Source organism: Oncorhynchus kisutch, linkage group LG8, assembly GCF_002021735.2.
Source record: "Oncorhynchus kisutch isolate 150728-3 linkage group LG8, Okis_V2, whole genome shotgun sequence".
Classification (NCBI taxonomy): Eukaryota; Metazoa; Chordata; class Actinopteri; order Salmoniformes; family Salmonidae; genus Oncorhynchus; species Oncorhynchus kisutch.
In genome coordinates this window covers 13,686,667-13,698,874 of record NC_034181.2, presented here as the reverse complement: position 1 = coordinate 13,698,874, position 12,208 = coordinate 13,686,667, and the positions used below count along the sequence as shown (strand labels likewise).

Below are 12,208 nucleotides of genomic sequence, written 5' to 3'. Positions count from 1 at the left end.
TGTGTGTGTGTGTGTGTGTGTGTGTGTGTGTGTGTGTGTGTGGTGTGTGTGTGTGTGTGTGTGTGTGTGTGTGTGTGTGTGTGTGTGTGTGTGTGTGTGTGTGTGTGTGTGTGTGTGTGTGGTGTGTGTGTGTGTGTGTGTGTGTGTGTGTGTGTGTGTGTGTGTGTGTGTGTGTGTGTGTGTGTGTGTGTGTGTGTGTGTGTTGTGTGTGTGTGTGTGTGTGTGTGTGTGTGTGTGTGTGTGTGTGTGTGTGTGTGTGTGTGTGTGTGTGTGTGTGTGTGTGTGTGTGTGTGTGTGTGTGGTGTGTGTGTGTGTGTGTGTGTGTGTGTGTGTGTGTTGTGTGTGTGTGTGTGTGTGTGTGTGTGTGTGTGTGTGTGTGTGTGTGTGTGTGTGTGTGTGTGTGTGTGTGTGTGTGTGTGTGTGTGTGTGTGTGTGTGTGTGTGTGTGTGTGTGTGTGTGTGTGTGTGTGTGTGTGTGTGTGTGTGTGTGTGTGTGTGTGTGTGTGTGTGTGTGTGTGTGTGTGTGTGTGTGTGTGTGTGTGTGTGTGTGTGTGTGTGTGTGTGTGTGTGTGTGTGTGTGTGTGTGTGTGTGTGTGTGTGTGTGTGTGTGTGTGTGTGTGTGTGTGTGTGTTGGTACCAGACAGAAGGTCAGATCAATGTTATGCTTGACCAGAACGGCTACATTTTGTAGAGTTGTTTAAAAGTCAAAGAAACCTCAAAATGCAGAGGGTTTATACTTTTTTCTGACCACATGACCTTACCAGGACAAATTCTGGGCCCTCCCTGTAAGTTGTCCAGAGATCAGAAGGCCATAGAGCTCTGCAGCACAGACACAGATCAATCATAGATTCTGTCCTAATGTGGTACATTGCAGCAGGAAAATGTGTGGAGAGGCAGCATTTGCTTCAGCACTTTTAAATCACTTTTGTTATGGGTAAAACAAAAATATTGATGCAATGCGTTAATTAAAAAGAGGAACAAAGTGCTGATTTGCCTCATGATGTATATCACTCGCGCAAAATTTCTCAGTCTACATCAGAATGCCACTGCAGGCTCTTTGTGTGTCTTAACCAATCAGATTCAGAAACCAAACTACTAGGGGTGCAGCTAGACAATTACTTATCATGGTCGTCTCAAATAACTGAGAGGCGCAGTGGTCTAAGGCACTGCATCTCAGTGCTTGAGGTGTCACTACAGGCACCCTGGTTTGAATCCAGGCTGTATCACAACCGGCTGTGATTGGGAGTCCCATCGGGTGGTGCACAATCGCCCAGCGTCGTCTGGGTTTAGCCCGTGTAGGCTGTCATTGTAAATAAGAACTTGTTCTTAACTGACTTGCCTAGTTAAAAAAATATTGAAACAGCATGCATGATCAGAAGGATAGCTAAATATTTACAGAGAAAGATTCTTAAGCAAACAACCCAAGCATTAATTGGGAGTCAGGTGAACTACTTTTCTACGGTCTGGGTAAATGCATCACAAAGTGACATTAGGAGGCTGCAGATTGCACAGAACAAAGCAGCAAGGATTGTTTTTAAGGTGGAGATACGGTTCTTCTGTTGTAGTCATGCTCAATTGTCTTGGTTGGTCATCAATCAACAAGATAATTGAAAATAATATGTTTATTTTATTTAACAATGTACACCATTAAAACTGCCAAACTCTATTCACAACAGCATTCAGTTGGTAAGAGACAGTAAATACCAGGAATAGGTTGTCCACAATCTATCTGTTATCCAGACAGAAAAGATAAATAGGCAAAATAACATTTAATAAAGAAATTGAGCAATTTATCTGGGCAAACCACAAACCTTTCAATATATAAATTCAAACAATACTTCAGAACCATTTAAATATAATAAATTGCAAGGTTGTACGGTTGTAGATGAAGGAATCAATCTATAATTTCAGACTGTTAGAGTATTTATCTGGTCAATATGTTAGTGTATTATGTCTGTTTGTAACAGTGTGTTATATGTGAAAATGTGTTCGTATTATAAATTGTATTTTAATGTTTAAGGACTCTTGGAAGATTAGTCCAAATGAGAACTAAAAGAGATCCTAATCAAATGAAATAAATCCCGGAAATTGCGGGTCGCTCGCTCCAGGCAAAGTGCACCAAACACAAGGCATGCTGTTCACTTTCCTCCTGGATTGATTTAGCAAGCATGATAGCGCATCACACCCAACAGACAGAAGCAAAAGCTCTCCAGTAAATGTAGCAGCCTATACAGCTTAACACTAGCAATCTGATATGCTGTATTGCATGGAAACAAGACCATTTTTCAGTCTGGTCAACTGTAGGCTACTAACAATAGCAGCTGCATTGTAAGTGAGGACTTGGTGGACTGTATATTCTTTAAGGTTGCTTTTACTTCATGTGTTCTCTCCCATGTGCTGGTAAGGGCACAGACAGAAAAGATTCCAGTTGAGATGGTTTAATAACACTGAAGATGCACTGGCGAGGAGCAGTACAGTATGTAGTATGGATGGTCTAAGGTACTTAGTGATCTGGCAACTTGCTTCAACCAATGTGTGTGTGTGTGTGTGTGTGTGTGTGTGTGTGTGTGTGTGTGTGTGTGTGTGTGTGTGTGTGTGTGTGTGTGTGTGTGTGTGTGTGTGTTACCAACAAGGACACACACTGGCATTGGCTAACACAATGAAAGCTAACTGGTGGGAAAACACAAGGATGTCTGTAACTTTCTCTCACTTGACTTATCTCCAGCTGATCTTCATCATCATGTTGCTTTCTTTGTGTCTCTGTCTGTGTGTAGGAAACACACCTAGTCCTTCTTTGAAATAGAATTCATATGAACAAGAACAAGGTTGCTGCAGTTTGACAGAGTTGTGTTTCCTCCCCAAGACCAGGAGTTTTTCCATTCGTTTTTTCGAACTATGTAACCTGATTAGAAAAACTCTGGTCTAATCATAGCCCATATTAAACCTTTTTACGACAGATGAATCATGTCATACCATATAAGGTCCAAAGATGTACCTGGTTAGGTCACCAGATCAGGTAAAACTACAGGCCCCAGAATTATATATATTGTTTTTGCCACACCACTCTAGGACCTGAGGTGCCACCTCTGATGTCGTACATTTAGTCGGGTACATCTGTTAACTTTACGTGTTATTCAGACCTGTGTTCATGGGTGCGTCGCCATCACTGCCTCCAATCACGTATAGCTGACCATCCATCACAGCAGCCGTTGCCCCAGAACGCCGGCTCAGCATCGGTGGCTGCTTCGTCCAGCTATTCATTTTGGGATCATATCTGGTAGAATAAGAAGAATATACAAACAAAACTAAGATTTGATCAAATATGTTTTCCTTATCTTCCTTCATATTATCACTAGTTAAACAGAGATACAGAAACAAATGTCTAAATAGTTCAATTCTCCCTTTCCGCCACATGTACAAGTGTGAATTGGAAATGTGTTTTTGCATATCCCAACTCTCCCTGAGACACCCTTGGAGAGTGGGGTCACAGCAAGGGTCTGCCATGATCAACGGGAACCCTGGAGCAATCAAGGTTAAGTACCTTTCTCAAGGACATATTGATAGATTTTTCAGCTTGACGACTTGGGGATTTGAACTGGCAACATTTTGGTTACTGGCCCAACATTTTAACTACTAAGCTACCTGCCACCTGTTAAAAAGCCTATCAAAGGTCAACAGGTCAAACTTGGTTATCTTGCTGTCACCTACGTACAGTATTCAGGTAATTCACAGATAACATCTAAAGAGAATTTTGACATGGACCTTTGCATTGATTCATCGATCTCAACCACAGTGCAACCACTGATGAGAACGTGGCCTTACCTCTCAACAGTGTTGGTGCAGACCATGCCATCGTATCCTCCAAGGGCGTAAAGATATCCATCCATCTCCACCAGAGCCACCCCACTGCGGGTGCTGCTCAGTGGGGCCACGTCGTTACTCCATGTGTTGGTCTCTGGGTTGTACCTGCGTGGGGGGTGGGGTGGGGGGGGGTGAAGACATGTCTGATGAACAATATTAGGAAGAGGACTATGGATGATTACCTATCACCATCTTTATCAATGATTACCTATCACCATCTTTATCAGTGATTACCTATCACCATCTTTATCAATGTAATACCTATCACCATCTTTATCAATGTAATACCTATCACCATCAATAGTAATGATTACCTACCACCATCTATATCAATTTAATACCTATCACCATCTATATTAATGATTACATATCACACTCTTTATCAATGTAATACCTATCACCATCTATATCAGTGATTACCTATCAAATAAAAGTGTATTTGTCACATGCGCGCGAATACAACAGGTGTAGACCTTACAATGAAATGCTTACTTACAAGCCCTTAACCAACAATGCAGTTTTGAGAAAATACAAAAGAGGAAGAGAAAAGAATAACAACTTTATTTTTTATTTCACCTTTAGTTAGGCCACTTGAGAACAAGTTCTCATTTATAACTGCGACCTGGCCAAGATAAAGCAAAGCAGTTCGACACATACAACAACACGGAGTTACACATGGAATAAACAAACATACAGTCAATAATACAGTAAAAAAAATCTTTATACAGTGAGTGCAAATAAGGGAGGTAAGGTAATAAATAGGCCATGGTGGCGAAGTAATTACAATATACCAATTAATCACTGGAGTGAATAGATGTGCAGAAGATGAATGTGCAAGTAGAGATACTGGGGTGCAAGGGGCAAGATAAAAAAAATATATATATACAGTATTAGGATGAGGTAGTTGGATGGGCTATTTACAGATGGACTATGTACAGGTGTAGTGATCTGTGAGCTGCTCTGACAGCTGGTGCTTAAAAGCTAGTGAGGGAGATGTGAGCCTCCAGCTTCAGTGATATTTGCAGTTCCTTCCAGTCATTGGCAGCAGAGAACTGGAAGGAGAGGCGGCCAATTGAGGAATTGGCTTTGGGGGTGACCAGTGAGACATACCTGCTGGAGCGCTTGCTACGGGTGGGTGCTGCTATGGTGACCAGTGAGCTGAGATAAGGCGGGGCTTTACCTAGCAAAGACTTGTAGATGAAGCGAGAACCAGCCAACGAGAGCATACAGGTCGCAGTGGTGGGTAGTATATGGGGCTTTGGTGACAAAATGGATGGCACTGTGATAGACTGCATCCAATTAGTTGAGTAGAGTGTTGGAGGCTATTTTGTAGATGACATCGCCGAAGTCGAGGATCGGTAGGATGGTCAGTTTTACAAGGATATGTTTGGCAGCATGAGTGAAGGATGCTTTGTTGCAAAATAGGAAGCCGAGTCTAGATGTAATTTTGGATTGGAGATGCTTAGTGTGAGTCTGGAAGGAGAGTTTACAGTCTAGCCAGACACCTAGGAATTTGTAGTTGTCCATATATTCTAAGTCAGAACTGTCCAGAGTTGTAATGCTGGACGGGCAGGCAGGTGTGGGCAGCGAATGGTTGAAGAGCATGCATTTAGTTTTACTTGCATTTCAGAGCAGTTATTAATGATTACATATCACAATCTATATCAGTGATTACCTATATCCATCTATATTAATGATTACCTATCACCATCTATATCAATGATTACCTATCACAGTCTATATCAGTGGTTACCTATCACATCTAGTTTAATGATGCCCTATCACCATCTTTATCAATGTAATACCTATCACCATCTAAATGAGTGATTACCTATCATCATCTTTGTCAATGTAATACCTATCGCCATCTATATCATTGACTACCTATTACCATCTTTAATGATAACCTATCACCATTTATATCAGTGATTACCTATCACAATCTATATTAGTGATTACATATCACCATCTATATTAATGATTACCTATCACCATCTTCATCTATGATTACCTATCACCATCCATATTAATGATTACCTATCACCATCTATATCAGTGATTACCATCTATATTAATGATTACCTATCACCATCTAGATAAGTGATTACCTATCACCATCTAGATCAGTGATTACCTATCACATCTATATCAGTGATTACCTATCACCATCTATATTAATGATTACCTATCACCATCTATATCAGTGATTACCTATCACCATCTATATCAGTGATTACCTATCACATCTATTTTACTGATTACCTATCACCATCTTTATCTATCACCATCTATATCAGTGATTACCTATCACATCTATATGAATGATTACCTATCACTATCTATATTAATGATTACCTATCACCATCTATATCAATGTAATACCTAACATCATCTCTATCAATGTAATACCTGGAGAATAAAGTGACATAGCAAATCATAGATTGAGCATGGCATCAGTTAATTGATTGGAAGTATGACAGACTGCCCCAAGAGACACGTGTTCTCTCTCCTGCAGTCCCAAATAGGACACTAATCAAATGATGAGATCCCTGAGAGGCCAGGGCACATCTGCTGCTCTCTGGTGCCGTCTGCTCTCCCACAGACAGACACCGACAAGGAAAGGTTGAGCTCTGAGGGAACAAGCAGTAAAGGTTTGTCTCTAATCTCTAGGGGGTGGAGGAGCAGAGAGTGGAAGTGCTATTCAGCAGATTAGTATCCTAATGCTCTTCCTTTTCTACTAACATGTAATAGTCATGCGCTCTCCCCCACGAGTACAAATTTCCTGTATGCTATTGAGGAAGATAATAGTCCTTTCAGACCCAGGTGTGTTTGACAAAAAGCTGATAATTAGTTGATAATGAGATAAGGGGATGTGCTGTATCCACATTAACAAATGGCAGGAAACTGCCCGAATGATGATGAATTCTCAGTATGGGTGAACCTACATACACAAAAAAATAGGGTTCCTCAAGGGTTTTTTGGGAAGGGTGATGGTTCTATGTGAAACTATACTGACCCCCAAAAAACATGTGAGCTCTTCAGTGGTTCTTTGCAGGTTAACAATGAGGGTTCTTTCCTGTTTTAGTGAGAATTAAAATATAGGGGGGTGGCTCATTATAATTTTTTGGGCGTAGTTTGTGCACAGCTCTTTTTGTGCAAGCCTGAGTAAGAGTATCATTCCAATTGATCTAACCTGTTGTTTTATGCTATTGCATATTATGTATGACTGTGGCCATTGAAGGTGTCTTGTGAAAGACTCAGGTGTGGTCTTGTGTCATTTGAGAACGGTTGATTTAGTCAGTATTTCTCCGTTCTCTCCTCAGGGATCCCCAGCCATTGCAGAGCTAGCATACCTGATTCAACTTGTTAATAAACACTACAGTAAAACCTATGGCATTTTAACAATATAATATGGCTATTAAACCAGAATATAAAAATTATTTAAAAAAAGAAAAGTTCTTTATAGAACCATACAGGTTCCATTTAGAACCGTATGTGCATGGTTCTTTATAGAACCTTCAAAAAAAGGTTAAATCTAGAACCAAAAAGTGTTCTGCTATGGTTACAAGCCAAATAACTCTTATTTGGCACTACATAGAACCATTTTTCTTTAATGTGTAGTATGTACAGTATGTTGATATTTGTTGCATACAGTACGCTCTAAATATTATGTTGTATTATTAGTACACAGTATGTAGTTTAATTAAGTAGTAGGCAAGACAAAGCCTAGAGTTTGAGACAGTGAGAAGTCTGCCTGGTCAAAGACCAAAAAGGTGATGAGAGCGTGCGAAACTGCAGAAGTTGAGAAGTGATGGATATTTCTAGGCAACGTAATGCTATCCACACCCCTGACCCCCCATGCCCTACCATGCATAGTCCTCCCTCCCTCCCTCCCTCCCCACCCCCTACCCCTCACCCCCCCAAACCCCACCATGTAGAGGCCTCCCTCCAGTATCAGCACTCAGCACTGACAGCGCTGGGCCTCAGGGTGCTGATTAAGAGGCCTGTCAGCCTGTCCCCACATCCATCACAGATCCATCATATCCATCACACCTCAATCCTGGAGATTCCTCTCTGACTGCTTGGACCACCACCCCCCCCCAACCCAGTCCCCCCTGCCTAGACACCCAGCCTCCTCTCCCTAGACCCCCAGCAGTGAATGCCTGTCAGCCCTGAGCCTCTGACCGGACCACCGACAGACACACACCACTACAAAGGCCCGTTCACACATTTCACCCTGACACACAGCGTGGGATGGATATTTCTCATACAGCACTTTACTGTGACCCTCTGAAATAGGAACTAAAGCTTTACCAACAGTTCTATGGGTAGCCATCTTGAAACGCCCTTACCTCTCCACACTGCTCTTGCACGAGACACCATCGGACCCGCCCACCGTGTAGATCTTCCCGGCCAGGCCGTACACGGCCACGTTACCACGGTGATTGATCATGGAGGCCATGTTCTTCCACTCATTCTCCAAGGGACAGAACTGTTCCACCGGGCAGGATGGATCCTGCTGGGTCCAGCCGCCCACTGTAGGTAGAAACAGCCATTGATGCGAAGGTGCAGATGAATAACACCAGTTAAGGAGTTTGTTACTTTATTGTCAGGCCTGTATTTATCTGGTACTATTTAGACTCAAGACTAGAATAGTGATTTCCTCATGATTGCTCCTCTGATTCTTTGAGATTCATTATTACCATACTGTATACAGTATAATTTGGTCTATATTCAATACTACAATTAAGAGGACCACTTACAACCCACTATGCAAAAAAATTGTTGAATCAACGTTGTTTCCACTTAATTTCAACCCAAATCATCAATGTGATGACGTCGAATCAACGTGGAGAACTGATTGGATTTGAAAAAGGTCATCAACGTGAGGGAATTATATATTTTTATCACCCAACTTTTAACCTAAATCTAATGACATGGTGAAATGTTTTGTTGATTTCACGTTGAATTCACGTTAGTCTACAACTCATCCAAAAGTAAATCAAAACTAGACGTTGAACTGATGTCTGTGCCCAGTGGGAGGTCTCACTCACTTACTACTACCAAATACCATTTTACCTAGGATATCTAAAGCACTAATTTGCAATCTTTTGCATTCTCAAACAACACTAAGTTTATTTTAGCTCATCATTGACACCCATAAGTGGCCGTTCCTTATTCAGACAACTCATATGATCTTTCCCCTCCAAAAATACCAGTCCTTAATGTCTGAGGTTAGGGAGAATTTATGGACATGTCACCCTCCTCTCCCTCAGGAGAGACATGTGACATTAGGAATGAGGTACACAGTGCACTATTCCTCCATGCCAAGGGAGGTTATGAGTGTCTGCAGCAACCAAAACACTGTAGATAAAACTGTATGCATAAGCTGCAGTGCTTAAAAAAATATTGCAGACGGGAGTACAGTTTAGAGAGATATGGAGCACAAACTCAAATATAAGTTTGTTATCGCTAAATCTGTATATTTATTGAATTCAATACATTTCAGCCAGCCCCAGTGAACATATTTAATCTAAAGCATGCTATAGAGCAATGGACACCCAACAATCTGCCTTTTGAATGCAATTTCCCCAACATTCACTGAGATTAGTAAATGCTGTGTATTTTTTTATTGATTTTTTTATTTCACCTTTATTTAACCAGGTAGGCTAGTTGAGAACAAGTTCTCATTTGCAACTGTGACCTGGCCAAGATAAAGCATAGCAGTGTGAACAGACAACACAGAGTTACACATGGAGTAAACAATTAACAAGTCAATAACACAGTAGAAAAAAGGGGAGTCTATATACATTGTGTGCAAAAGGCATGAGGAGGTAGGCGAATAATTACAATTTTGCAGATTAACACTGGAGTGATAAATGATCAGATGGTCATGTACAGGTAGAGATATTGGTGTGCAAAAGAGCAGAAAAGTAAATAAATAAAAACAGTATGGGGATGAGGTAGGTAAAAATGGGTGGGCTATTTACCGATAGACTATGTACAGCTGCAGCGATCGGTTAGCTGCTCAGATAGCAGATGTTTGAAGTTGGTGAGGGAGATAAAAGTCTCCAACTTCAGCAATTTTTGCAATTCGTTCCAGTCACAGGCAGCAGAGAACTGGAACGAAAGGCGACCAAATGAGGTGTTGGCTTTAGGGATGATCAGTGAGATACACCTGCTGGAGCGCGTGCTACGGATGGGTGTTGCCATCGTGACCAGTGAACTGAGATAAGGCAGAGCTTTACCTAGCATGGACTTGTAGATGACCTGGAGCCAGTGGGTCTGGCGACGAATATGTAGCGAGGGCCAGGCGACTAGAGCATACAAGTCGCAGTGGTGGGTGGTATAAGGTGCTTTAGTGACAAAACGGATGGCACTGTGATAAACTGCATCCAGTTTGCTGAGTAGAGTGTTGGAAGCAATTTTGTAGATGACATCGCCAAAGTCGAGGATCGGTAGGATAGTCAGTTTTACTAGGGTAAGTTTGGCGGCGTGAGTGAAGGAGGCTTTGTTGCGGAATAGAAAGCCGACTCTTGATTTGATTTTCGATTGGAGATGTTTGATATGAGTCTGGAAGGAGAGTTTACAGTCTAGCCAGACACCTAGGTACTTATAGATGTCCACATATTCAAGGTCGGAACCATCCAGGGTGGTGATGCTGGTCAGGCGTGCGGGTGCAGGCAGCGAACGGTTGAAAAGCATGCATTTGGTTTTACTAGCGTTTAAGAGCAGTTGGAGGCCACGGAAGGAGTGTTGTATGGCATTGAAGCTCGTTTGGAGGTTAGATAGCACAGTGTCCAAGGACGGGCCGGAAGTATATAGAATGGTGTCGTCTGCGTAGAGGTGGATCAGGGAATCGCCCGCAGCAAGAGCAACATCATTGATATATACAGAGAAAAGAGTCGGCCCGAGGATTGAACCCTGTGGCACCCCCATAGAGACTGCCAGAGGACCGGACAGCATGCCCTCCGATTTGACACACTGAACTCTGTCTGCAAAGTAATTGGTGAACCAGGCTCAAGCGTTTAAACCTTTTAAACTCAAAATCAATATTCTGCTTTACCACCCTGGACTAAATCCCATCCTAATTGTCAAACTGAATCTAATAAGCTTTGGCTTGCGCTCATATGAACCAATCTGTGAAACACTCAAATTGCAGACTTGAATGGTCAGGTTGACACAAACATACCTGTAAATATTGCTTGACATTCACCTTCTCCTTTAGAGATATGTGACGGCATTATACTTAATGTTCTGTATGGTACCTACAACCTACTGTACTGTATGGCAGAGTAGCTGACCACATAGGTTGAACAAAGATGAGCAGATCTTTAAGGGGTAGTTACTGACCCATGTACATGACGTCGTTGAACACATCTGTAGGGGGGAGTTGGGATTGTTGTCTACGCAGCGACATGGGGCTTAGGATACCATGGCGACCACTGACCCACCCTTGTCGGTCTTTGGGGGTCATGCCCTTCTGTGTCTCTTGTTCACCAAGAGCCTCCCTAACACACACACACACACACACAGGATTAGAATGAAAGGTTATGTAATAATTCACATTTACAATTTTCAAATGATCTGGTATTTACAGAGTGTACGATTATTTATAAGGTGCCTCCACATCTTGTGCATATTTCTCAGCTTTCAAAGTGTATCCTGATCTGTGGCATTTTCTTGTACATTTTTAACTGCACCGTCATCATTCTGTCTCTCATGCGAAATACACTCTCAAAACACCCATGTATAGATTCAGAAATGCTAAACAGCTGACAGTCATTAATTTACTCCAAACATAAAACATACTGAACACCACACAACTCCAAATTACCCTTGTTCATTGTACACTCCCATGTTTCCTCAGCTCCCAGGTCAGATCTCCACAACAATATATTTTCTCTTGACACCTTGACAGCTAGTCAAACCTCTCGTTCACAGTCTTGTCTATCTATAGATCACTTCCCAGCACTCTCTTCTGCTTGATGTCTCTCTTCCTGCTGGATACAGATACATGTAACTCCTAGAGCCTGAGCCTGCCCCCTCCACCCTCCCCATACACTTTACCAGGCACCAGCTGTGCCATCCTGAGTCCTGACTCATACATCCTGAAAGACTGATATTCTAACCCCTGTCATGCTTCTTTAGAATCCTTACGCTTCTTTAGACTATATGACTTAGAATGGACCGGATTCCATTACAAGGAACACCGCCAGGAATGTCTCTGTCCAGACTTAGAGGACTTTAGAGGACTAAACTTAATGGCGTCATACATACATACAGTAATGGGACATAGATAGATAGATAGATAGATAGAGAGAGAGAGAGAGAGAGAGAGAGAGAGA

The 12,208-nt window shown here is 42.0% G+C and overlaps 1 protein-coding gene across 2 annotated transcripts in view; it reads right to left on the bottom strand.

Annotated features, from left to right (window-relative positions):
- Nucleotides 1-11,899, bottom strand: part of LOC109896172 (kelch-like protein 20) — a 28,929-nt gene extending 17,030 nt beyond the window's left edge. The window contains exons 1-5 of one of the 2 annotated variants that reach the window (XM_020490458.2): nt 11,698-11,899; nt 11,214-11,371; nt 8,213-8,396; nt 3,822-3,965; nt 3,140-3,273 (exon numbers count right to left, since the gene is read on the bottom strand). In XM_020490458.2, the coding sequence (XP_020346047.1) occupies nt 3,140-3,273; nt 3,822-3,965; nt 8,213-8,396; nt 11,214-11,371; nt 11,698-11,720 (643 nt within the window). In that variant the 5' untranslated portion in view covers nt 11,721-11,899. The remainder of the gene's footprint in view (nt 1-3,139; nt 3,274-3,821; nt 3,966-8,212; nt 8,397-11,213; nt 11,372-11,697) is intronic. The other variant, XM_020490457.2, reaches the window with a different exon arrangement.
- Between the last annotated feature and the right edge of the window lie 309 nt (nt 11,900-12,208).